The sequence below is a fragment of the Erythrolamprus reginae genome, chromosome 4, assembly GCF_031021105.1.
Source record: "Erythrolamprus reginae isolate rEryReg1 chromosome 4, rEryReg1.hap1, whole genome shotgun sequence".
NCBI classification, from domain to species: domain Eukaryota; kingdom Metazoa; phylum Chordata; class Lepidosauria; order Squamata; family Dipsadidae; genus Erythrolamprus; species Erythrolamprus reginae.
This window is the reverse complement of record NC_091953.1, coordinates 37,363,836-37,390,012: the sequence shown is the minus strand read 5'-3', so window position 1 is coordinate 37,390,012 and position 26,177 is coordinate 37,363,836. Positions and strand designations below refer to the sequence as shown.

General features: G+C 41.7%; 1 protein-coding gene across 1 annotated transcript in view; it reads right to left on the bottom strand.

Moving 5' to 3' along the window:
- LOC139166485 (NXPE family member 3-like) overlaps positions 1 to 25,693 on the bottom strand; it is a 33,685-nt gene extending 7,992 nt beyond the window's left edge. The window contains exons 1-4 of the mRNA XM_070750084.1: positions 25,488 to 25,693; positions 15,373 to 15,598; positions 10,152 to 10,900; positions 7,330 to 7,403 (exon numbers count right to left, since the gene is read on the bottom strand). Coding sequence (XP_070606185.1) covers positions 7,330 to 7,403; positions 10,152 to 10,900; positions 15,373 to 15,516 — 967 coding nt within the window. The 5' untranslated portion in view covers positions 15,517 to 15,598; positions 25,488 to 25,693. The remainder of the gene's footprint in view (positions 1 to 7,329; positions 7,404 to 10,151; positions 10,901 to 15,372; positions 15,599 to 25,487) is intronic.
- Between the last annotated feature and the right edge of the window lie 484 nt (positions 25,694 to 26,177).

Genomic DNA, 26,177 nt, shown 5'->3' with positions numbered 1-26,177 from the left:
CATCATGCCCTGGGAGAAATTTAAACTGTATATGCCTAATGTGTCTAAGGCTGACCTAAATCAAACCTCTTTAGTGATCAGAGACTTTCAGGGGGGAGTAATCTCAGTCCTGGGAACAGCAAATGTACCTATTGCATTCAAGAATGTTAAATGTACCCTTCCCATGCTTATTGTAACGGGGGCCAAGCACTCTCTTCTGGGTTTAGCGTGGATGGAACCGTTGGGGATCGAAATTTCGGGTGTGTGTAATGTAAATTGTGATAATATGCCTAACTTTGTGAAAGAGTTCCCTGAGGTGTTCAGCCCCACCTTGGGCTTGTATAAGGGGCCCCCTATATCTTTCTCTATTGACCCCAAGGTCCCACCGATCAGACTAAAACCTCGCAGGGTCCCCCTTCCGCTTCTCCCCAAACTAGATATACAGCTAGATAAACTTATTAGCCAAGGTATCTTGGTCCCTGTGGAACAGGGGCCATGGGAAACTCCTATAGTTACACCCCTGAAGCCAGATGGTTCTTTAAGAGTTTGCGCTGATTACAAATCGACCCTGAATAAGGCACTCCAACACCACCCCTACCCCATCCCGGTTGTGCAACAACTGCTACACTCCCTGGGGGAGGGGAAAAGGTTCGCAAAGATCGACCTGGCGCAAGCTTACCAGCAACTTCCGGTCGATGAACAAACAGCAAACGCTCAAACAATTGTAACGCACAGGGGGGCTTTCAAATGCACGAGGTTACAGTTTGGGGTAAGCATAGCCCCAGGAATATTCCAGAGCATTATGGAACGCCTATTGTCAGGGGTAAATGGGGCCATTCCATACTTTGATGACATCTTAATTGCAGGGGAAAACCAGGAACAAGTAAACAAAAGAATAAGGGAAGTACTTAAGAGGTTACAGGACAAGGGATTAAGAATCAAGCCTGATAAATGTGTCTGGGGAACCAACAGTATAGAATTCCTAGGATATAAAATAGATAAAGAAGGCATCCACCCAACAACAGAAAAGCTGAGAGCAATTAGAGAAGCCCCAGAACCACGAGATAAGAATGAGCTACAGGCATTTTTGGGCCTCCTTAATTTTTATTCCGTTTTTTTAAAGCAGAAGGCAACAGTAGCAGAGCCTCTCCATCGTTTACTCCAGAAGGAAGCCCGCTGGACATGGGGGAAAACTGAACGTGAAGCTTTTTCTCAAATAAAGAATTTATTAACTTCTAAAAGTGTAGTAGTCCAATATAGTGCTTCACTACCCATTAGGCTCACGTGCGACGCTTCGCCGTACGGCATAGGAGGAGTCCTAGCTCACGTTCTACCTAATAAGACAGAGGCCCCAATAGCATTTTTTTCAAGAACCATGACCAGCACAGAGAGGAATTATAGCCAGTTAGACAAGGAGGCTCTAGCATTAGTGGCAGGGGTAAAGAAGTTTCACAATTATATTTTTGGAAGAAGTTTTGAGCTAGTCACTGACCACAAGCCCCTACTAGGTCTGCTAGCCCCCAACAAGCCCACTCCACCTTTTATGTCTCCAAGACTAATCAGATGGGCTCTTTTCCTCTCAGGGTACCAGTATGAGCTCACCCACAAGGGGGGGAAGGAAATCAATCACGCAGACGGCCTCAGCAGGTGCCCCATAACAGACTTAGTGGAAGACCCTGTTCCTTCCACAGATGTGTTAATGATAGAACTCGAGGATAACCCACTAACCACAGCAAAAGAGGTAGCTGCACACACGCAGCAAGATCAAATCCTTAAACAAGTGGTGAACTGTGTTCTAAAGGGATGGCAAAATGATGTTGTGAAACCTGAATTGTGTGATTTTAAAAACAAAAGACTTGAGTTATCGTATGTAAAGGGGTGTTTGCTGTGGGGGGATAGAGTGATCATCCCCAAAAGCCTAAGGGAAAAGGTACTCAAAATGTTACATGTGGGTCATCCTGGGATTGTCAGGATGAAGAGCCTGGCAAGGGGACATTTATGGTGGCCAGGGCTGGATGCTGATATTGAAAGTTGGGTTTCAAAGTGTGAGCCGTGCCAAGAGTCACGGCCCAGTCCCCCCAAAACAACTCCGGCTGAGTGGGAACAGCCTGCTGGTCCTTGGTCTAGAATCCACATTGATTTTGCTGGCCCAGTGGGGTCCCAGTATTTTTTAATAGTGGTTGATGCCTTCTCCAAATGGGTGGAAATAATAGCAATGAACAACATAACCACAAGTGCCACCATCAAGGTATTGAGTAGACTGTTTGCATCCCATGGTTGCCCAGATATCTTAGTGTCTGACAATGGGCCACAGCTAACAGCCAGGCAATTCGAATTGTTCCTAGATGGCCTAGGGGTCAGACATGCCCTCATCTCGCCTTATTCGCCCTGGGCTAATGGATTGGCAGAACGTTACGTGCGGGTGGCAAAGGAGGCATTGCGCAGGTCAGGCCCTGGGGATGTGCAACAAAACTTGGACCAATTCTTACTCACCCAACACATCACCCCTAACTCGCACACACATGTAAGCCCTGCAGAGTTATTGATGGGAAGAAAATTGAGGTCACCACTAGACAGGTTAAACCCAAGGTTCTGTGTTAATAATAACCAAATGTGTGTAAAACCTGAAAGAGAAATGTATTTGGGACAAAATGTATATGTAAAAAGTTTTGATGGAAATGTAAACTGGATGAAGGGAGTTGTTGTTAAGCAAAATGCACCAAAGACTTATATTGTAAAACTAGAGGATGGTCGTTTGTGGAAACGACACATAGACCACATTCGGAAGCGAACAGAAAATCAATTGCCACAAACCGCTGACATGGACTCTCCCCCTTCAACAGACTTTAGTACATTGCCCGAGTTAAGAAACACGCAAAGAGACTTATCGGGCCAGGGGGAATCATCCAGCGACGCCGAGCCATCCTCGTCCTCCGAAGCCTTCGTTGGGCCCGCCAGGCCAAGTCCGCCGCGCCGGGAGAACAGCGGCGAGCCATCCTCCACAGTCAGTGTCGAAGGAGAAATTGAACTGCGCAGGTCAGCGCGAGCTCCTCGGAGGCCCCATCGATTGGACGATTTTGTCACATGGCTTTCTTGATGGATGTGTCCAACTATGAGGGGAGGGGTGTTGTATCCTGAAATGGCTACCTTGTAACTCCTGTAAATAGTTTGTTCCTCTTTCCAGCGCTGTCTGAGCCGAAGCAGGAAGTCGCTCCTGATTGGCTCAGACGCGGCCGGCTCTAGCTTTGGCGGGAACCGCAAATGTATAAAAGGAGCGGTTTCTCCAGGCAGAGTCACTCGGTACTCGCTGAATTGTCACTTTGCTTTGCTGAGCTGTCACTTGTTCTCTGAGCTGAATAAAAGTACCGATTGCTCAAAACCCTGCCTCTGGGTCTACTTCAGTTTCCACGGGGTCCCACTTGTTATCTTCAGGCTGTTTGTTGTCTTTGGCTTTTTGCTTGGGTGAACAAAGGGGCTTTATTTTCCCGAAGACAAAGCTGAAGACAACAGCCTGAAGATTATGATTGAGACTTCGCCAGAAGCCTATCAACCTTATAAGATCCGAATATGCGTAGACTTACATACGTACATATATGAATGTATGTATGTATGTATGTATGTATGTATGTATGTAGACTGTTATGAGTTTGGTTTTTTCCTGTGTAATATTTTGAGTGTCTTCGTGACGTTATAGCAAAATTACATTCGCCATTTTCAGGCTGAAGTTATTGGCTTCGTGCTGCTCTGAGTATCCATAACTTCTTACAATCACAGTATCAGGCCCAATGGAAAGTATTGGCATTTTTATATTCACATCACTAAAAGAAGGGGAAATTTTTTTTTTTTTAAATGAAATACAAAAAGTCACAAATAGAATACCAGAGAGAGCTACAGGAAAACTATACAATAGAAATAAAACAAAAGTTGGAGCAATCCAAACAGGAACTGAACCAAATAGAGGATCTAGAATTGTGGGGAAAAAGAAATTTTATTGAAAAGGGATTTTCAAAGAACTAATATGTACAATGAAAAAACTAGCTAACTATCTAAAAAAGAGATGAGGAAACATGGAGTTGGTGAAATTAAAAACAAAAGAGGGTAGATAGAATATAATACAGAGAAAATCTCTAAGGTCTTTGTAGAATTTTATCAAGATTTATATGAGAAAAGAAGAGTTCAGGAATAGGAAGAACAGACTTCCACTCAATTAAATAAGAATGAGTCAAACTGAAAAATGAAGGTATAGAAATAGATTGGCTACCATACTATCAAATACAAACTAGATACAAAAAAGACTTAATAGAATATGGAATGTGCAAAAAACCTTACGAAATAGACAAAATGTTAACAGGCCCAGATAAAAAAATTTATTACTAAAATGTATAATTATTTATTAAATTATGAAAATATAGAAGAAATAGTTAAACAGAATCTGCATGGATGACAAATTTTGATTCTTCAATTCAAATAGATGTTTGGCAAAAATTATGGAAAGTAAATTATAAAATGACATTATCTATATCGTATAAAGAAAATTTATATAAAATGTTTTATCAATGGGAGAGGAGATATCATAGAAGGAAATAATGGAATTAATGAAGGATTAAAAGGTAAAAAATCACCAGGTACAGATGGACTAACAGCAGAGTACTATAAAGAACTGAAAGAGATATTAGTACCACATATGTATAGATTGTTTAATAACATATTGAAGGGAGGTAGGATTACAGAGTCATGGAAGGAAGCGGAAATTATAACAATTTTAAAACCAAATAAAGACCCTAAAGAACTTAGTTCATATAGACCAATCTCATTACTTAATCAAGATTACAAAATTTTTACAAAAAAATTAGCAAAGAGGTTAGATGAAATCTTACCTAAAATAATTGATAGGGACCAGTATGGTTTTATAAAGGGGAGACAGATTACACACCCAATTAGAAATATATTAAATATAATGGCTAGAAAGGAACAGAAAAAGTGGGGTATATTTTAATTGGATGTATATAAAGCCTTTGATTCAATAGATCATAAATATCTATATACTGTAATGGAAAAATATGGAATTAATAAATCATATATAGAAACAATTAAAAGGCTGTACAGAGGTACGGGGGCAAGAATTAGAGTTAATAATTGGTTATTGAAAAGAGTAGAGCTACAAAGGGGTACCCATCAAGGTAGTCCTCTTTCGCCAGGGATATTTCTAATTGGTATTGAAAGTCTAGCAGATAGAATTAGGAATAATGCAAGAGTACAGGGTTATAAAATAGGAAGTGAAGAATTAAAAATAAATTTGTATGCAGATGATATCTTACTGGTCACAGAAAATCCGCTGGACACATTATATGAACTTAAAATAATTTTGAAAGATTTTGAGGCAGTTTCAGGAATGGAAATAAATTTGAATAAATCAGAGATAATGTTAATGAATATGAGTTTGATAGAGCAAAAAAGAATAGCAGAGGAAGGAGGGATACAATTATCAAAAAGTAGAAAAAAATATTTAGGTATTCAAATAACTAAGAAAGAAGAGTAGCTTAAAAAATGGAATCATGATAAGATATGGAGGAGAATAAGAAGACAAATTAAGGAATGGAAAGGGAAATGTCGATCAATAACAAAACGAACACAAGCAGCTAAGATGTTGATCTTACCAAAATTACTGTACTTAATACAAGCGCTGCCAGTGGGGATACACAGAACCATTAAAGGGATGGGATAGAGAACTGAGAGAATGGATCTTTGGAGGGAAAAGAGTAAGAGTAACATTGAAGACAGTATATATAAACAAGAGCCAATTGGGATGGGGACTACCGAATATACAATATTATTATGAAGCCTTTCAAATAAAACAATTACTAGAATTGGACCAAAGAGAGGAGACATTGGTAAAATTAGAAAATGAGGTGAACAAGGGACTAGGAAAAGAAGGTATACATGATTCAAATTTAAATGAAGTAAGTAAGAAAACTATAGGACCCAGGAAAGTAGCATTTAAAGTATGGAGTAGATGGCAGAAAGATTGGAAGCAAGGAATGTCAAAATGGGCATATATAAGAAGTGTAATAGGGAGGGGTGCAAAAGAGTTAGAAATAAATGGGTATAATTAAAAAAAATTATATAAAGAAGGGGGTGAATTAATGAAAATCAATGAGATAATACAAATAGGGTTTATCACTCCTCCATCCCCTCCTCAGCGTGGGCTTACCGTACTTATGCCGCGTTGGGAGCACGAGGGGAGAAGAGACCCTCCCGACTCTCAAGGCCCTGCCGGACCGATCGGCTTGGTGCTGCTGCTGATTATGTCTGATGTCCAGAATCCTCTGATCCAGTGGTAGCCAGTTCAAATGAAATGTTGAGAGAGTAATGCGAAAGTTAGGCCTAAACCTGTAGTCCAGCGAAAGAGACAGCATGCGTCCTAAGTCACGGACTGAATCAAAGAGGGGTTGGTCTTGGGTGTCTTCCCTTTTAAGTAATTGATTCAGTCCTATCACGTCACAAGACCGTCATAATCCAATCTATTGGAGGATGGCTCCGCCCACTGAAGAAAGGATTAAGAGGAGTAAAGGTGATATATAAATTAATGACAGATGATAAGGAATATATGCTGAATCAAATTAAGAATAAATGGAGTAAGGATTTTAATTTAACGGACAAAAAAATAAAAGGAATAATGAGAGGGATACAAAAAATTAAAATAGAGAAGTTTCAGGAAATGGAAAGGAAAATATATCTAAAATGGTATAGAACTCCTGCCCAGTTGGCATATATGATAGGAGGACTAAGCCCTAAATGCTGGCATTGTGGTCGTGCAGTGGGATGGTACACACATATTTGGTGGGAATGTGAGGAGATTCAAAAGTTCTGGACTTTAATACTGAAAAATATAAATGGAATAGTTAAAAATGAATTGCGGGTAGGATAGTACATAATAGAAGGAGGTATTAAAGAAACTCAAAGAATGAAGACAGAAGAACAAGAAGTATTAAGGACTATGATAAAAGCTGCTGATGCAACTATAGTATATGGATGGAAGGATAAAAGTCAATGGACACTAAAACGATGGAATGATTATATATTTGAACAAGTACAAATGGTAATAACTCATCTCACTGAACTGTTCATAGGATGAAAAAGCTGAAAGGATAAGAAACTCTATTTTGCATAGGTGGAAAGGCATAAGGCCAATGAAGACATAAAGAAGAAATTGGAACCCTGAAATTAAATACAATAATAGAACACTTAACCATAGCTCTTCAATATAATACTGAAACTCTGTTGGTGATTGCAGTTCATAAGCACAAGTTTAAGTAGTATAAAGCAAAACTTTTGAACTATTATTTTTACCTGCATTCCCCAAAGGTCTTACAATCACAGTATCAGGCCCGATGGAAAGTATTGGCATTTTTATATTCACATGACTAAAAGAAGGGAAAATATATATTTTTAAAAAAAATTGAAATACAAAAAGTAACAAACGCTTACCACTAAACATTTGGAATTTTAATTTGAACACTATTGTGTCACTGACACAATTAAGTCTTCTTAATATAGATATTTCAATATGAATAGGACGAGAACCCCCAGGCTATGGAGGCTTTCCTCAAGCCTCCAGGAGGGTGAAAACATCTTGCACTGGGCTCCAGAGGCTGGAAACAGGCCCATTTCTGGACTTCCGGGAGGACCATGTTTCACCCTCCTCAGACTCCAGAGGCTTTCCTCAAGCCTCTGAGAGGACAAAAATGGCCTCCCCTGGCTCTGGAGGCTGGAAATTGGCCCATTTCTGGACTTCCAGAAGGCTCATTTTTCTCCTTCCCAGACCCTCTGTGCAGGCCCAGCACTTATCTGGCATCCAAAATGGGCCACGTAGAGACTCCTAGGATAAAGTGACCAAATTTTAAGACTGGGAAAGAGGGACACCATTAAGTGGGGGGTTGGGGAGTTTAGCAAAAAAAAATAATCTCTCTCTCTTCCTTCCTTCCTCTCCTTTTTTCTCTTTCTCTTCCTTCCTCCCTTTCTCTCTCTCTCTCCCTCTTTCTCTCGCACTCTCTCTCTCTTGCTATCTCTCTCTCTTGCTTTCTATCTCTCTTTCTTTCCCCCCTCTTGCTCTCTCTCTTTCTCACTCGTTCTTTCTCCCTCCCTCTCTCTCTTTCTCTCCTTCTGTCTCTCCACTTTTGCTCTCTCTTTCTCACTCTTTCTCTCTCCCTCCCTCTCTCTTTCTTTTGCCCTCTCTCTCTTGCTATTTCTCTCTCTTTCTCTCTCTTTCTCTCTTCCCCTCTTGCTCTCTCTCTCTTTCTCTCTCTCTTTCTCACTCACTCTCTCTCTTTCTAACTCTTTCTCTCTCCTTCCCCCTCTCTCTTGCTCTCTCTTGCACTCTCTCTCTTGATCTCTCTCTCTTGCTTTCTCTCTCTCTCTCTTGCTGTCTCTCTTTCTCCCTCTTCCTTTCTTCTCTCTCCCTTTCCGTCGGTGGCTCCTGCGCTGCCTCTTTCACCTGCTTCTGAGGAGATGTCGACCCAGAGGCAGAAGTAGAAGCAGAGTGTGCTCAATCACTCAATTGGCGGCGCTGGGGTGAACACCAGGATGGACTGGAGCCACCTGTCTTCACCGGGCCAGCTGCTGCTGGGAAGGAGCGGATAGGTTTTTAGGCCCAGCACAAATGCTGGTCTGCCTGCCCAACTCCAAGCACAGAGGATGGACTGTCAGGGAGGGGGACAAATGCCTCGGCAGCTCTTTCCTTTCCTTCCCCTGCCTTTGCTGTCACACCAGCGATCTCTCCTGCCTGGGTGGCTCAGCCCCACAGCATTGTCCACAGGAAGGTGTGGAGCCGGAGGTGAGGAGCAAGCAAGAGTGGAAGAGGAAGAGGGGGGAAGCGAGCAAATAAAAAGAAAGAAAAATAAAAAGGGAGGGGAGAAAGGTGGAAAGGGGCACCGGATGTGTTACTCGACGGTTGCGGGAGGCTGAGGGGGCAAAGAGCAAAAAGTTGTGAGACCAGAAGCTGAGCTTCCTTCTTCGGGGCTTCCCGGTGGATTGTTTCAAAAAATTGGGACGTTTTAAAAATGCCCCAGGATGTGGGACAAATTGTGAAAAATTGTGATTGTCCTGCGGAAAGTGGGACGCCTCGTCACTTCATCCTAGGAGGGGTCGGAAGAGTTGAGCAGGGTCAGCCAGTCCTTGCAACTACTGATTTGAACCAGATGTAAAATTAACATCCATCTCACCCAAACCGATCCAAATTGGCTAAATCCCAACCCTAAATGTATTCCTCACATTACTGTGAGGGTTATCAACAACACCAGCTAATAATTGCTTCTTTTCACAGTAAAAAAAATGCAAAAAGTCATGAAAGTCATTTAAAAATGCATGTTCTCAAAGGAACAAAAATTGTTTGCTATTTTTCTAAAGCATGTACATTAGTGAAATTTATGTTAAAAAGAAATGTCTGCAGAAAAATATGTTTCTACAAAGCATCTTCGGCAGATTTGAAACTTTCCCTAAACACTATCACTCTTTTTAAACAAAGAGTGATAGTGTTTAGGGAAAGTTTCAAATACAAACATATTTGGATTAAGCAGATTTTTTGACTGTCATTTTCCCCTAGTGTCAAATATGGGGCATAATCAGTATGGTAGACATAACTTCTGAGCATGTCTAATTCATTATTTACACTAAAATAATTTATTTCACTGGGCCATGTTGGAGAAATTCCTACTTAAAGAAGTTCCTGAATATATGGTTGTTATCTGAAGAGTTTTATAAGCTCAGAAGTTTCATTGGTACCATTATCAAAACTAAAAGTAGAGTATTATGTAGTCACATCAATAAACCCCTAAATTAATAGAATTGATGACAATTATGAACCATAAATTTGGCACTAAAATGTCCTCTTTTATACTATTCAGAAATTAGAAAGAAACAACCATACAGTTGTTTTGCTTGTTTGGCATTTATTTAGAAGGTAAATTTCAACCTAGTAAAAGGAATTCAAGAAAAGTCTTTCACCATCCCACATCTTAAAAGGCAAAGAGCCAAATTATCATTTGGCTGAGGAGAGGGGCGGCATACAAATCTAATAAATTATTATTATTATTATTATTATTATTATTATTATTATTATTATTATTAATCTATACTAAACAAATATTAAACAGAGAGGCTAAGAAAACGAGTACCTTTGAAAAAATTTACTCTCTTCTGAAGTTAAAAGGCCCTTTTCATATCCCCCTTTAAAATGGTTGATCCTAGTAGCACAGGGGAGTCTTCTTGGTTTGTAACAAAACCATGGTTCTCCAGTATAGATATCTGTAAAGTTACAGACTGGCATGCCTCCAGGCAAACACACATTGCATGTAGTAACTTCTGAAATATTTCCTGATTTGAATGTACTTTTAAAATAGGCCCTGTCTGGTTTTTTGTTTCGTAAACGTTGAAGGAGTTGGATTCCTTCACTAGGATGAACTAAGGACACAGATACTGTGACCTCCCCTGGCCAAAGTAAAGTGAAAAACATTCTGTATGATCCATTCTGATAGTCTACAGTTCTTCCAATGGCTCCTGCTTTCAGATCTGCTGAATGAATTCTTGACTGAAGGTAATCGCCACCATATTGCTTTGGGTTTCCATCGTAATCCCTCATTTGGACAAGTACTTCCAGCTGATCACCAACTTTGAAATTTGCATTATTTAGTATCATAAAGTTGCTATGGAAAGGGTCAGTACTCCTTACAAAGGGAACTTTGTTCTTAGGAGGTTTTGGCCATTGTAGAGCAGCAAATAAAGAGTCTTCTTCCTCTTGTTCAATCTTAGACAAAACCTGATGCTCATAACCACAGTACAGCTTTCTTCGTGTCTTATTTGTATGCAACGAGGGTTGAGATTCATTCTCTTCTACCAACCACTTTAAACCTGTAGTATTGACATTCTACAAAAGAAAGAAACTCTTTCAAACAAGAGTTGTAGCAAGAAAATCACATCTACTATATTTATTTTATTAGTACTTTTCATCAGCATCAAATGAGAATGGTCTGTAAAAAATATCATACCACCCAAATTTATATGTTCCATTAGTAATAAAAGAATGTTGTATGTATGTGGGAATATAATTATGTAAATACTATATCCATAGTATTTAACAGATCATTACACCACTCAGTTCTAATACTTTTATTATATTAAGAAAGAATTAATGTCTTCTATTTTCAGAGCTGATTAAAAATGCTCAGTTATTATTGTTCTCTGTATCTGTTATATTTGTATATCTGATTAGGAAAGCGCCACCGAAACAATATCAGCATTTTCTTCTATCCTTGCCACTGCCTATTTTTCTTTCTTTCAGCTTTTCTTTAATTTCTTAACCTTATTGTCTTTAATGGACTTGAGTTCTTGCTGAACCTGCACTTCTATTCTGTAAAGTATTTAGCCAAAGTACAAGATTTCCTGCTTACTTATTCTTCTTAAAGGAAGACAAGCAAATGAAGGAAGTCATCATTTAGTTCATTTCCTAGTAATTTAGCACATAGATATGAATAGATGATGATGAGATTTATTGATAAGCTGCATAACTCTAGAAGGATGCAATATCATTTGTTATAATTTAGAAGGGTTTAGGATCTTGTGGGACTTTACTCACCAGGAAGCCAACTCTTATTTATTTTATTTTATTTGTTTTGACAAGTATGTATTGGTGGTAGACAAAGATATAATAATGTTTATATACATGATGCTAGTAAGAGAGAAACATTAGGACATTGTGTATATAAACTTTAGGACATTAGGACATCATGTATATAAACAATCATGCTAGCTCAGGAATTCTGGGAGTTGAAGTCCATGATGTCTATAAACAAAGTTTATATACATGATGCTAGTAAGAGAGAAACATGTGGTAGACAAATATTTCATAATGTTTATATGCTAGTAAGAGAGAAACATAGGACATGGGACAGAAGGCACACCGGTGCACTGATGCACGTCCCTTACTGACTTCTTTGGAGTCAACAGTGAATAGTCTAAGGGTAAAGTTTTTGGGGTTAGGTAATAATACTATAGAGTCAGGTAGTGAGTTTCATGCCTCAGCTACTCGGTTATTAAAGTCATATTTCTTGCAGTTGAGTTTGGTGTGGTTTTATTTAAGTTTCTATCTGTTGTGTGCTTGTGTTTTGTTGTGGTTGAAGCTAAAGTAGTCGTTGATAGGAAGGACATTGTAGCAGATAATTTTAAGGGCTATACCTAGGTCATGTTTAGATGACATTGTTCTAAGCTTTCTAAAACTAGGATTGTATGTCCACTTGCGTAGGGTATTCTGTTGTGAGTGGAGGACTCTTCTAGTAAAGTATCTTTACTAGAAGAGTAAATATACTTCAATGTTTATATTTATAGTATAAATATTAAATATAGTATATTTACTATAAAGTAAATATTCAATACTTTAATATTTACTTTATTATAAAGTATATTATAAAGTATAATTTACTTTATACTAGTAAAGTATCTAAAATATCTTCATGGATTCCATTACAAACATCATATAACATTTGGTTTTGTTCTTCACCAAAGTTAGATGGACTATGAATGTTAATATGCTTGTGAAGAAGGCACAAAAGAGGCTGTACTTCTTGAGAATGCTCAGAAAGATAAAATTATTTCAGTATCTACTGTTGTCCTACTATCGCAGCACCATTGAGAGTGTCTTGACATACGGCATTCTAGCTTGGTATGGGAGCAGCTCTGTAGCGAACAAAAAAGCTCTACAAAGAATTATTAAAACTGCCCAGAACATCATTGGGCTCCAGCTACCCGCCCTGGATGACATCTTCACATCTCGCTGTTCTAGGAAGGTGCATACTATTCTCAAAGACTCTTCTCATCCTGCTTACAATCTCTTTGAATTGTTGCCTTCTGGCAGAAGATATAGAACAACTAGAATTCAGACTACACGTTTCCTGAATAGTTTTTATCCCAGAGCTATACTCACACTTAACAACGAACTAAAGGGTCACCATCAGTGAACTGTTGGACAATATTACTCGGTCTGTCATGTAGGTGGTTGAGTGGTTCAGGGTGGAGAATTCGTAGTGGGTGGGACATTTATTCTATTTTTTATTCTATTTTTAAATTTACCTATTCTGATTTTATGTATGGTGGGACTGGTCTTTGGGTGTCACATGACTTTCGTTGCCAATGACAATTCATTGTTTTTGACAATGACAATAAATTTATTATTATTATTACTATTTCTATTATTATTATTATTATTATTATGTTTTTGTTGTTGTTGTAAGCCACCCTGACTCTAAGGAGAAGGGCGGCATAAAAATTGAATAAATAAATACATAAATAAATTATTATTATTATTATTATTATTATTATTATTATTATTATTATTATTATTATTAAATGCTGCTTGGTGATATGACAAAAATGTATGCATGACAATTTTATTATGTGATGTTTCTTTTACATTCTGAATGCCCAGCCAGTCAGTCACTCCTGTTTCAGGAACTTAATGCAGAGTTAACTGATTCCTATAGTAGAGACAATGCATTCCAAATTGCACATTAGTTGAAAGGATTTCACGCAAAGGGGCACAAAAGAAGGAGATTCTGATGGCTCTTTTTGAATGTAATGAAACCAATTATTTAGAGTTGCAGTGGAAATGTAATGAAGCAAGCTGCTAATATCTTCCATAAAATAAATTAAGTTATTAGTCTAAAATTAAAGAGAAACTGCAGTCAACAAAACTGATTGTGGTTGGCTTGCCAGGGGTCTTCAGATGAGAGGAAGTAAAGATAGACCCAACGAACTGTAGAAGGTGGTTGCTGGAGATTCTAGCAGTATATTGTGAGTACAGTGATCCCTCGAGTTTCGCGATCTCAATCTTCGTGAAACGCTATATCGCGATTTTTCCACCCGATGACGTCACTCCTTTCCTTTCTCATCTTTCTTTCTCTCTCTCTTTCTCTATCTTGCTTCTTCCTCTCTCACAATCTCTTCCTCCCTCTCTCATCTCTTTCTTTCCTTCTCTCTCTTTCTCTATCTCTCCCCCTCTTGCTCTCGAGCGGCAAGCGAGCAGCCGGGCGGGCGGGTGAACGGGCAAGCGGCAAGCGGCAAGCGAGCGGCTGGGTGGGTGGGTGACGGGCAAGCGGCAAGCGAGCAGCCGGGCGGGCGGGTGAACGGGCAAGCGGCAAGCGGCAAGTGAGCAGCCGGGCAGGCGGGTGAACGGGCAAGCGGCAAGCGAGCGGGCGGGTGGGCGGGTGACGGGCAAGCGGCAAGCGAGCAGCCGGGCGGGCGGGCGGGTGAACGGGCAAGCGGCAAGCGGCAAGCGAGCGGCCGGGCGGGCGGGTGACGGGCAAGCGGCAAGCGATCTTGGGGTTTCCCCTTTGCCTGGGCGGCGGGAAGACCCAGGGAAGGTTCCTTCGGCCGCCCAGCATCTGATCTGCTCCACAGCGCGGCAGCAGCGAGGAGACGAAGATGGGGTTTCCCCTTTGCCTGGGCAATGGGGAAACCCCATCTTCGGCTCCTCACTGCTGCCGCGCTGCGGAGCAGATCAGCTGCTGGGCGGCCGAAGGAACCTTCCCTGGGTGCCGCCCACCACCCACGCAAACTCCACCATCTGCGCATGTGTGGCCATGAAAAAAAGGGCGCGCATGCGCAGATGGTGTTTTTACTTCCGCAACCCTACATCGCGAAAAATCGATTATCGCGAGGGGTCTTGGAACGGAACCCTCACGATACTCGAGGGATCACTGTACTATTTAACTCATTCTGATTTTTACACACTGTTGCAGATTATCTTTCAGTTATGTGTTTGACAGTGTAGTCAGTATACATACTTTTGTGCCTGACTTCTTGTTTATTTCTTTCCCTCCTCTCAGAGCAGTGAAATGGATTTGAGCTGCTTCTCTAAAAGTCCAATATGCTCAAGTTAAGATACCAATAGGTATCAATAGGTATTTCTGCTAATATAATTAACCAGCTGGTGGCTGCAATTGTAACTGATAAGATATTAATCAATTTAATACCTTTGCTTTTGCCTTCTCAATGGCTTGGGCTTACAGGTGGCTATATAGCACGCAAACAGCACTGCATTATAAAGTATCGACAAACCAATCATAACATTCAAAGGTTATATAATCATCAAAAAAGAAAAATAGATTAGAATTAAATATTTTGTATTTATGTATTAAAACATGGATAATCATCAAAAAAGAAAAAGTAGATTAAATTAAATATTTTGTATTTATGTATTAAGACATGGCATTTTACCAAAGTACTCCAGAGCAACACATTTAAAGTCACTGAAAACTATGTTACTTATCATGGGGAGACCTGGATAATAAGAAAAAAGAACTTTCAAATTATTTGGCTAGTTCTTGGAAGGGTTAAGTAACTTACCTCTAGTTGATAAAAGTTGAGGACTAATGCCAAAATAGCCAACAGTGCCAGAAAGCAGCACAAAATATGGGTTTTGGAGCAATGAGGCCACATAATCCCCTCGTCTCTTTCTCGCCCTTGTAAGATACTGTCACATTTGCCCATATTCCACAGGTGTCAATTTCATTGTTATCCAGCATCACCTAAATACTGTATCATCAAGAGCCTTCTGTAACATCACCATTATCTGTAAAGAATTTTTAACTTTTGATTGAATACAGCTAATTTTTAACTTTTGATTGAATACAGCTAATTTTTAACTTTTGATTGAATACAGCTAATTTTTAACTTTTGATTGAATACAGCTAATAGAAAGATGTGTACACCTGAGAAGTTATGTAAATACTTTATCCATAGAATAGAACAGGAATAGAACAGAACAGAATAGAATTCTTTATTAGTCAAGTGTAATTGGACCTGCAAGGAATTTATCTTTGGTGCATATGCTGTCAGCGTACATAAAAGAAAAGATACATTTGTCAAGAATCATGAGGTACAACACTTAATGATTGTCACATGGTACAAATAAGCAACCAGGAAATAATCAATCGTAAGGATACAAACCACAAGTTACAGTCATAAGTGGGAGGAAATGAGTGATAGGAACAATGAGAAGACTAATAGTAATTGTAATGCAGGTTTAGTGAATAGTTTCACAGTGGTGAGGGAATTATTTGTTTAGCAGAGAGATGGCGTTCAGGTAAAAACTGTTCTGGTGTCTAGTTGTTTTGGTGTATAGTACTCTAAAGTGTCATTTTAATGATAGGAGTGGAAACAATTTTATGTCCAGGATGAGAGAGGTTGGTAAATACAGTATTTTCACACCACCACTCCTTTTGACTTGTACAGGTCCTCAATGGAAGGCAGGTTGACAGTCATTGTTTTTACTGCAGTTTTGATAACCCTCTGAAGTTTGTGTCTGTCTTGTTGGGTTGCAGAGCCAAACCAGACAATTCTAGAGGTGCAGATGACAGGCTCAATAATTCCTCTGTAGAACTGTATCAGCAGCTCCAGTTTGAACTTCCAGAGTTGGCTCAGAAAAAAAAATTCTTTCATGTGCTTTTTTGATGAATATTTTTGATGTTAGGTGACAATTTTAGGTCTTGAGATATGATAGAACCTAAAAATGTGAAGGTCTCCACTGTGTATAGTATTGTAAGAGTTGGTAGAATGGAAGGGTTTCTCCTAAAGTCTATCACCATTTCTATGGTTTTGAGTGTGTTCAGTTCCAGATTGTTCTGGTTGTACCACAAGGCTAGTTGTTCAACCTCCTGTCTGTATGTGGTTTCATCATTGTGTTGAATGAGACCAATAATTGTTGTATCATCTGCAAATTTCAGCAGTTTAACAGATGGATCGTTTGAGATGCAATTTTTGGTACAAAGAGAAAAGAGAAGTGTTGAGAGTATACAGTCTTGGGGAGGAGCTGTGCTAATTGTTCAGGTATCTGATGTGATTTTGCCTAGCTTCACCTACTGCTTCCTGTCTGTTAGGAAGCTTGTAATCCACTTACAAATGTGTTCAGGTACAGCTAGCTAATTTAGTTTAGTTACAAGAATGTCCAGTATGGTGGTATTGAATGCTGAACTAAAGTCTACAAAAAGGATCCTTGCGTAGGTCTTTGGAGATTCCAGATGTTGTAGGATCTAATGCAGAGCCATACTAACAGCATCATCTGTCAATCTACTTGCTAGGTATGCAAACTGCAGGGGGTATAACATAAAGTGACCAGATTTTTTACTAAATCTGCACTTCTATTCTACTAGTTTTTCTCATCATTGCTATCATCATTTTCCTCCCACTTAGGACTGTATGACTGTAACTTGTTGCTTGTATCCTAAGATTTTTATTAATATTGATTGTTTCTTCATTGCTTATTTGACCCCTTTGACAATCAGTAAGTGTTGTACGACATGATTCTTGACAAATGTTTGTTTGTATGTATGTTTGGTTTTACAAATAAGGTTTTTTTTTAGCTCTTTTAGTATTGGATTTACATGCTGTTTTGTATTACTGTTGTTAGCCGCCCCGAGTCTACGGAGAGGGGTGGCATACAAATCAAATCAATAAATAAATAAAAAATGTATCTTTTTCTTTTATGTAGATTGAGAGCATATGCACCAAGACAAATTCCTTGTGTGTCCAATCACACTTGGTCAGTAAAAATTCTATTCTATTCTATTCTATTCTATTTTAAGATTGGGAAAGATGGACACCATGGGGAGGGGTGTTAAAAAGTTTTGCAAAAAACCCCACTTTTTCTTTCTTGCTCTCTCTCTCTCTCTTTCTCTCTCTCTTTCTGTCTCTCTTCCTCTCTTTTTTCTTTCTCTCTTCCTTCCTCCCTTCCTCTTTCTCTTACCCCCTCTCTCGTTTTTCTCTCTTCTCCCCCTCTCTTGCTCTCTCTCTCTCTGTCTCTCTCTGTGTGTGTGTGTCTCTCTCTCTCGTACACCACATACAGGAGTTAAAGTAGGAGCGGGACGGAGGTGCCAGCCCCGTGCCCATGCACAGCACAGCGCCAGTATGTATGGCGTCCAGCAACACATCCAGCCGCCGCTATTGGTGCCTCCGCCCTGAAGCTCCCGCTCGCTGACCACCCCACCGGCACTCCATGGCTACTGCCCGGTGCCGCTGCTACTAGCGACCTCCCGCTCCTACTTCAACCCCTGCTTGGCAGCACCGCCTTCACTGCCCAGCCTGCTTCCCTATGCCTGCCAGAGCTGCCCAGCACCACCCTCCCTGCCGCCCAAGAGCTGCAAAGGGAAGCCAGGCAGGGCGCTGCAGCTGCGGGAGAGGCCACCTTCGTAGCTGAAGGGCGGAAGCTCAGCGCCTTCCTGGAAGGGCTTGCACGCGTTTTGCTCCAAACCTTTTGCAAACTTTGCCAGGCTTCGGGACTGGGAGGGGGGAACCAGCTCCAAAATCAGGACACTTTTGAACCACCGCGGGACATGGGAAAAATAATTCAAAAGTGGGACTGTCACACTAAACGCGGGACATCTGGTCACTAACAATGAATCCATGATGGATTTCAAGTGGGACAGCACTAGCCTTTCAAAGGTTTTCATAACTACAGATGTTAGAACAATTGGTCTGTAGCCATTCAGTTCCTTGATGGAGGGCTTCTTCAGCACTGGGAGGTCAGTGGAGCATTTGAAGCAAGAAGGAACGTGGCATATTTCTGGTAATTTGTTGAAGATGGGGGCCAATTGGTCAGTACAGACTTTTAAGTAAGAAGGTGTTATCTTGTTTGAGCCTGGTGTTTTTCCTGGCTTCTCTCTGTGAAATGGATCTTGCACTTCCTTTTCTGTGATCACTAGGGGTTGTGAACCCAATGGGATAGGTCAGTTGTAGGAGGTTTGGCTATTGGTGTGTCTGGGATGGAGGTTGTGGAGATAGGTGACTGTAGTTCCCTTTCAAACTCGCAGTAGAACACATTCAGGTCATCTGTCAGTTGCTGATTTCCTTCAGCTTGGGAAAGAGGTTTGCTGTAACCAATGATTTTTTAAAAAGTTTTCCACATGTTTGCTGGTTCATTTGTTAAGAACTGATTCCTTAGCTTTTCAAAGTAGCTTCTTTTTGCTGCTCTGATCTCCCTTGTTAATACATTTCTGGCCTGATTGTACAACATTACATCATCTTTTCTGTAGGCTTCCTCTTTGGAATGATGTAACTGCTTACATTTAGTTGTGAATCAAGGTTTATTGTTACTGTATATTTGCAAGTCCCTGGTCAGTACGCTTAGGTTTTCACAGAAGCTAACATATGATGTTACAGTATCTGTGTGTTTAACCAGGTCATTCGAGTCCATGCAGTCAAAGCAAGCCTCTAGCTTTAACCTTGCCTCTTCAGCCAAAGTCCTCGATGATTTAATTGTTGATTTTGTGGCTTTAAATCTTTGTCTGTAACAATCAGAATGGCCCACAGCTGCTCGTGGTAAGGACTGATAAGCAGCAGTGGGCTACAAGCTGGAACACTAAATTGTGCTCGCTGCCATGGCTCGTAAGTGCTTGCGGGACCAGTACGATTTTGCTTCTGCACCTGCAGAGGTAGCAAAATCGCGCATGGAGCCGCAGGTACGCCCGTGTTTTGGTGAACTTTTTTTGCTTCCGTGCATGCCAAAACACGGATGCACTTGTGGCTCCATGCGCAATTTTGCTACCTCCACAGGTGCAGAAACAAAATTGTGTTGACCCCGTAAGCACATACAAGCCACCGCGGCAAACACAATTTAGTTTACTGCTGATAATAGAATTGAATAGAATTTTTATTGGCCAAGTGTATTTGGACACACAAGGAATTTGTCTTGGTGCATATGCTCTCAGCGTATATAAAATAAAATATACATTTGTCAAGAATCATGTGGTACAACACTTAATGATTGTCATAGGGGTAAAATAAGCAATGGAGAAGCAATATTAATAAAAATCTTATGATATAAGCAACAAGTTACAGTCATATAGTCATAAGCATCCTTTAATGTTGTGTAGCAGTGGTCTAAAGCAGTGGTCCCCAACCTTTTTTCCACCAGGGACCAGTTTCAGCAAGACAATTTTTCTATGGCCAGGTGTGGGTGGAAAAGTATAGTGTCTGAGCGGCAGTCCCTTCAGGATTGGGTGGCACAGAAGTCAAAAAAATATAAATAAATAAATAAATACATAAATAAATAAATATTTCTCATTTCTATTTTTTCTCCCCTTTTTTCTTTCATTTCTTTCTCTCTCTCCCTTCCTCTCCTTTTCTCTCTCTCTCTCTCTCTCTCTTGTTTTCTTTCTCTCTCACTCATTCTCTTTCTCTTTCTTTCTTTCTCTCTATTGCTATCTCTCTCTTTCTCTCTCTCCCCCCCCTCTTGCTCTCTCTCTTTCTCACTCTTTCTCTCTCCCTCTATTTTTTGTCTTGCTCTGTCTCTTTCTCTTTCTTTATCTCTCTCTCTCTTGTTATCTTTCTCTCTCCTACTTTCTTCTCTCTCTCTCTTCCTCTCCTTTTCTCTCTCTCTCGCTTTCTTTCTCTCTCACTCACTCATTCTTTCTCTTTCTTTCTTTCTCTCTATTGCTATCTCTCTCTTTCTCTCTCTCCCCCCTCTCGCTCTCTCTTTCTCTCTCCCTCTCTCTTTTCTCTTGCTCTGTCTCTTTCAATCTTTCTCTCTTTCTTTCTCTATCTCTCTCTCTTGTTATCTTTCTCTCTCCTACTTTCTTCTCTCTCTCTCTTCCTCTCCTTTTCTCTCTCTCTCTTGCTTTCTTTCTCTCACTCTTTCTCTCTCTCTCTTGCTTTCTTTCTCTCTCACTTTCTCTCTCCCCTCGTTTCTTCTCTCTCTCTCTTTCTTTCTTGTACACCACGCCGGCAACAGAGAGACAAAGAGAGAGAGAGAGAGAGCAGAGAGAGTGCGGAAGGTGGCTTGCTGGTCCATGGCCCCCTGGATGAGTGGCCCTGCATGTCCCCAGCGCTGGACTCTGCCATTGCCTCCACCCCTCTCAGGCTCTCCAGCTGAGGCAGCAGGCACATCCACCACTTCACCCTCCCCAGTGTCCATGGCGCCCAGCGCCCGGCCCCGCGCCGCCTCCATCTCACGGTAGTGCACCTTATGTCTACCTGCAGGAACGGGTGGTGGGGTGCCGCAAAAAATCACCTAGAATAATGGCAAGTGAATCTGGGTATTTGGCTGCAGCCTCCATGATCTGATCAGCTAGAGTTCTTAAAGTCTTGTTTACACAGGCTTGTGGCAGGATATACACCACAAGGTAGGGATCTTAATTCCATGGGCGGAACTTTGACGTCACGAAGACGTCCTTCCTGGTTGGCCGAAACGTCAAAGCTCCGCCCATGGAATTCCCTATTGGGATTCCCCACCTCCGTTTCAGCCTCCAGATCAGCCGAAAACGCCGCTGCCGATTGTAAAAATGGTGCTCCGCCGGGCGCTGCCGCCCGGCTGTAACCTTCTGAAACAGCCAGGCACTTCTCGGCGGCCTCCGGAACCCGAACCTGAACCTTTGCTGAACTTCTGGGTTTGGCATTCGGGAGAACGCCGAGAAGCCCCCCGGCTGTTTCAGAAGGTGACAGCCGGGCGGCGCCGCTTCTCGGCGGCCTCCCGAACCCGAAAAGTTCGGCAAAAGTTCAGGTTCAGGTTCGGGAGAACGCTGAGAAGACCCCTGGCTGTTTTAAAAGGTGACAGCCAGGGGGCGGCGCCCACCATTTTGCGATCCCCCCCCCTTGCATGCATTAATCGCTTCCTTTGGGAAACATTGTTTCGTCTTACGAACTTTTTGCCTTATGAACCTCCTTCCGGAACCAATTAAGTTCATAAGACGAGGTACTACTGTATTTGAACTCCATGTTTTTTTAAAAAGTACACAAGATACTTGTTGCTCCCAGAGCTTTTCAAAAATCGGTGGAAGACTTTCTTCTTTAAAAAAAATAATCTTTATTGATTTTCGACACATTAAAAAAAGACAGTCAAAACAAGCGAAACATACATAGGGGAAGGAGGGATGGGGGGTGGAAAGGGACAAAGCAGTATGTTAACGTATATAATATTAAATTTCAGTAGTGAATAAAAACAAAAACAAACATAAATCGTCAACCATATTGTTGACTATTGTTGTCGAGCAACCTTAGGTTAGGTGTTTATGTCTAAAGTATGGATTTGTATATACTGTACTTGTTTTCTTGAATTGTAGATATTGTATTGATATTTCTCTTAGGTATTTTTGGAGGGGTGAGAGCTTTCTTTCCTTGGGGGAGGAAAGTTGAGTTCTATCGACTCATGGCGTAGTATTTCTCTATCGTCATTGCGTTTGGATATGAGAAGAATCTAATATTACTATTCTGTTATATATTTTATATATTTTCCCTGTTTAAGCCATTTATACCAGCTTTCCCATATTTTATAGAATTCAGATTTATCCTTCTCCTGTAGCTCTAATGTCATTTTAGTCATTTCGACACATTCAAGGACCTATTTATGAAACTTAGGGTTTTAGGTGCTGTATCTGTTTTCCAGTTTTGCGCGTATAATAGCCTTGCTGCCGTTATGATGTGAAGGATTAAGTATTTGTCTTCATTTTTGAGTTTCTGTCTTGCAATGCCACAATTTGTTCTAGGTAGCTTTTGATTTTACGCCAGAATTTTTTGATAACTGGACAGCTCCAGCATAGGTGATAATAGGTTCCCATTTCCCTTTTGCATTTCCAGCAAAGTGGTGAAATATTTGGGTACATTTTATTGAGCCATGCCGGGGGGAGGTACCAGTGATGGAATATTTTATACAAGTTTTCCTTGTAGGATATTGCCAAAGTGAGTTTGTAGTTTGTGTTCCAATTTTTTCCCCATTCTACCATGTTTATGGAATATCCAAACTTTTGGGACCAAGCGATCACTTCTTCGTGGAAGACTTTCATTGTAACTGCCAGCCTACCTGTCAAGTGAATCAAATCATCCAATTCTTCTATGGAAACCGCACTGTATAAGAAAGGAAGCCATAGCCAGGAGCCATACTAAGTAGCGTTGAACTCACATTTCTAAAGAAAAACCCTACTTGAATTAACCATACAAAGAACTGTGGAGAAAGAAGTGTTTCGGGGCTTTTTCTCCTGGAGCACGGGAGAAACGGCAGAGGATACTTTCTTTCAGATACTTTCCAGCAGGCAGGCACAGGGACATACCCAAAGCTGCCTCCCTTTTGAGGAAGCCAAGGAGCCAATTCTGCTTGGTCAGGGTCCGTTGTGTCACTACGGAGACCACAGAGAGCCAAAACTGAAAGGGATCACACACGACTGGCAGCTGCAGGATGAAGCAGAGGGCGTACCAGGCCCTCAACCTATTACAATTCAAACTACAAGAGACCTTGCTTCACCCTCACCTATCCACTTTTCCAGGAAACCCCAGATAACAGCTTTTTTAGCCAGTCCAGGTCAAAAACCCCTTCCAGCATTGTCCTTTCACAAACCAAGATAACCAGCATGATTGACTCAAAGCACTTGGAGCCAATTTTTCTCCACTCCCTAGAACTTAGCAGACTGTCCCAAGAGCCATTACGAGCACCTACTATTCACTCTTTACATCAGCCAAGAAAGAGCAAAATTAGTGAAGTGAACTCATCTGCCATAATTAGAAAAGAAGGGAGGTATGTTCTCCGTGGTCACACACACCTTCCCTGGCATCACTCCCCCCCAACCCACCCCCTCAAGGGCCACTGGCTGGCAGCAGAAAACTGTCCCTGCTTGCCCCTCCATGACTTAATAGTTTGCCTGCCTGTGCGAAATCCTGTGGAGGAGGTTTGCAGAGGGCATGGAACTGCTGACATGGGATGGCAGATTGGGAGTCCTTAGTTGGATGGCAGAGAGAAGTTAGCCAGCCAGAGGGCAGAGAAATAGAACCTTCTACCAACGTCTTGGCCCCTACTCAAGGCAGAGCAATGTGGCAAGGCAGGTGGTAGGGATGGGCAGAGCGACCCTCCTTGAGCCTTTCTTCCCTCCCCCATGCCAGCACGGGTGGCAGGCTTTCCTTAAGGGAGTGAAAGTGCCCCAATTCAGCAGCTGGCATAAGGCAACCACGCAGCCATGCCGTCACCTGTCTCTCTCTCCCTGGCTGAGCTCCATTTGAATTTGTCCTACCAAAAGACAGAAGGCGAGAAATCTCCCGTGTGCTTCCCTTGCAAGCGTCCGCGAGGAACCGCCGCTTCAAGCAATTTTGGATCTTGTTTTCAAGCCCAGTCTGATTGGAGAGAAAAACTATTGCAATAGTTGGTCCAAAGCTGCTCAAAGTAGGTCCAAAGTAGTCCAAAGCTGCTCAAAGTGTCGGTTTTACATGGGGGCTGGCATGCCTTCCCCTCTGCCACTAGGGAGCCCAGTGGAGATGATGGAGGCATCTCACCAAGCTAGGCTGCAGGACTGGAATGGAGCCACACTAGCCTTGATGGCTTAGCCAGCTATGCAAGCTTGGAGGGGATGGGGGGTTGCAGCAAGCTGTGGGGATCAGGTATGGGGGCCTAACACAACTGCAACTTACCTTAAGCAGGAGGAAGCAACTCAGTTGGTGAGCAGGGCAAAGGTGGGTTCCAACTTACCTCTCTACAGCTTAGCTTCCTTCCACACCGCATAGCCGGAAGGGGAAAAAAGGTGGTTTTTTTTAGAAATGGCAGCACCAGATCAGCAACTGACCGGTGACCTCTTTGTGATGTCAGCAGCAGGCTGCACGCACTGGAGGGCACTGGAAGCAACACATTACTGGTCTATACATAGCTTTAGCATCCCTGATACCCTTTTTCAACTTAGCTCCTGCCTCAATATACTATAGTGCATCATAGTGTGATCTGAATCTCCCAGCTGCAGCAAAGGCACAGTCCTGTTCCCATGCATGATGTTACTATAAACCTGGTCTAAGGTATTTCTCTCTCTAGTGAGACAGTCTACATTACTGATAGAACTAATGGAGGACAGTCTTTAAGTTAGCTTGATTGAAATCACCTGCTGCCACCAACACTCCATCCAGGTAGGCCTGTTGCTGTTTCCTAATAGCAGTTAACAGGTAAGTCATGGCTGTGGTTGTATTAGCTCTTACCGGAGGTAATAATTCTATCCGCTCAATAAACTGAACATCCTTGCAATTCGATAGCCTCCCCTGGAATGGTAGGGTCAAGCCACATCTCTGTAAAAACCATAACAAACCAGTCCTGAATGTTTTTCTGCAGAGAGAATAGGGGTGGGTTCCACTTATCTTCCCTACTGGTTAGCATTGCAATGGAAGTACTTGTTTTGCTCCCACTTCCGCTTGGCTTCCTCAAATGTGCCCATCTTGTTATGCAATGACCCTCTGCACATGCGCAGAAGCCTCTGTGTACGCGCAGGTTATTTGCACCGCTGTGGCGACCAAAGAACAGGTTCGGGGGCGTAGACAGCCAACCATTTCTGCCGGTTTGGTGAGTGGGGGCAAATTCCCACCACCAGTATAGGCAAAAGGTTTGAACCATCAGCAACCCACCACTGAGAGATCTAGTAAGTTTCAGCTCCTCAATCTTATTAAAGAGAGATCTAACATTTGGAACAAAATGACTTGGAAATGTGGGTTTGTGGGGATTTTTTCCTAACCTTTCACGTAGTCCAGCTCTACAGCCTCCTTCCTGTCTGTCTCTTTGTCGTCTCCTCCATTTCCGTTGCTCTCTAATAGGAAGAATAATCTAACCAGCTCAGTTAAAATGTTTTAACCCCTGGTTCGAAAATGCAGTCTTCTCTAACAATGATTAATTACCCTTATCATCTGTAAAGTACTTGTGCCAAAATGGGCAGAGCACTCACTAAAAAAATACACAAACAATAAGTTAAAAGATACTGGTCTTTTAACGGATAAAGATACCATCTTTAAGTATTTAAGCCTCTTTTCTAACTTTGGGAAAACTTAAGATATTAACCCAACTGGGACTGGGGCCCGTCCTTGTCCATCTGTCTGGGAAGAGTTTGATCTGGTGACACCTGATGAAGTGGACAAGGCCATTGGAGCTGTGAGTTCCGCCACCTGCTTACTGGATCCATGTCCCTCCTGGCAAGCAGGAGGTGACCCAGAGCTGGGTCCAGGAGATTGTCAACGCTTCTTTGGGAAGGGGGTCCTTCCCGGCTCCCTACAAGGAGGCGCTTGTGCGCCCCCTCCTCAAGAAGCCTTCCTTGGACCCAGCCGTACTCAATAACTATCATCCAATCTCCAACCTTCCCTTTATGGGGAAGGTTGTTGAGAAGGTGGTGGTGCTCCAGCTCCAGCGGTCCTTGGGAGAAGCCAATTATCTA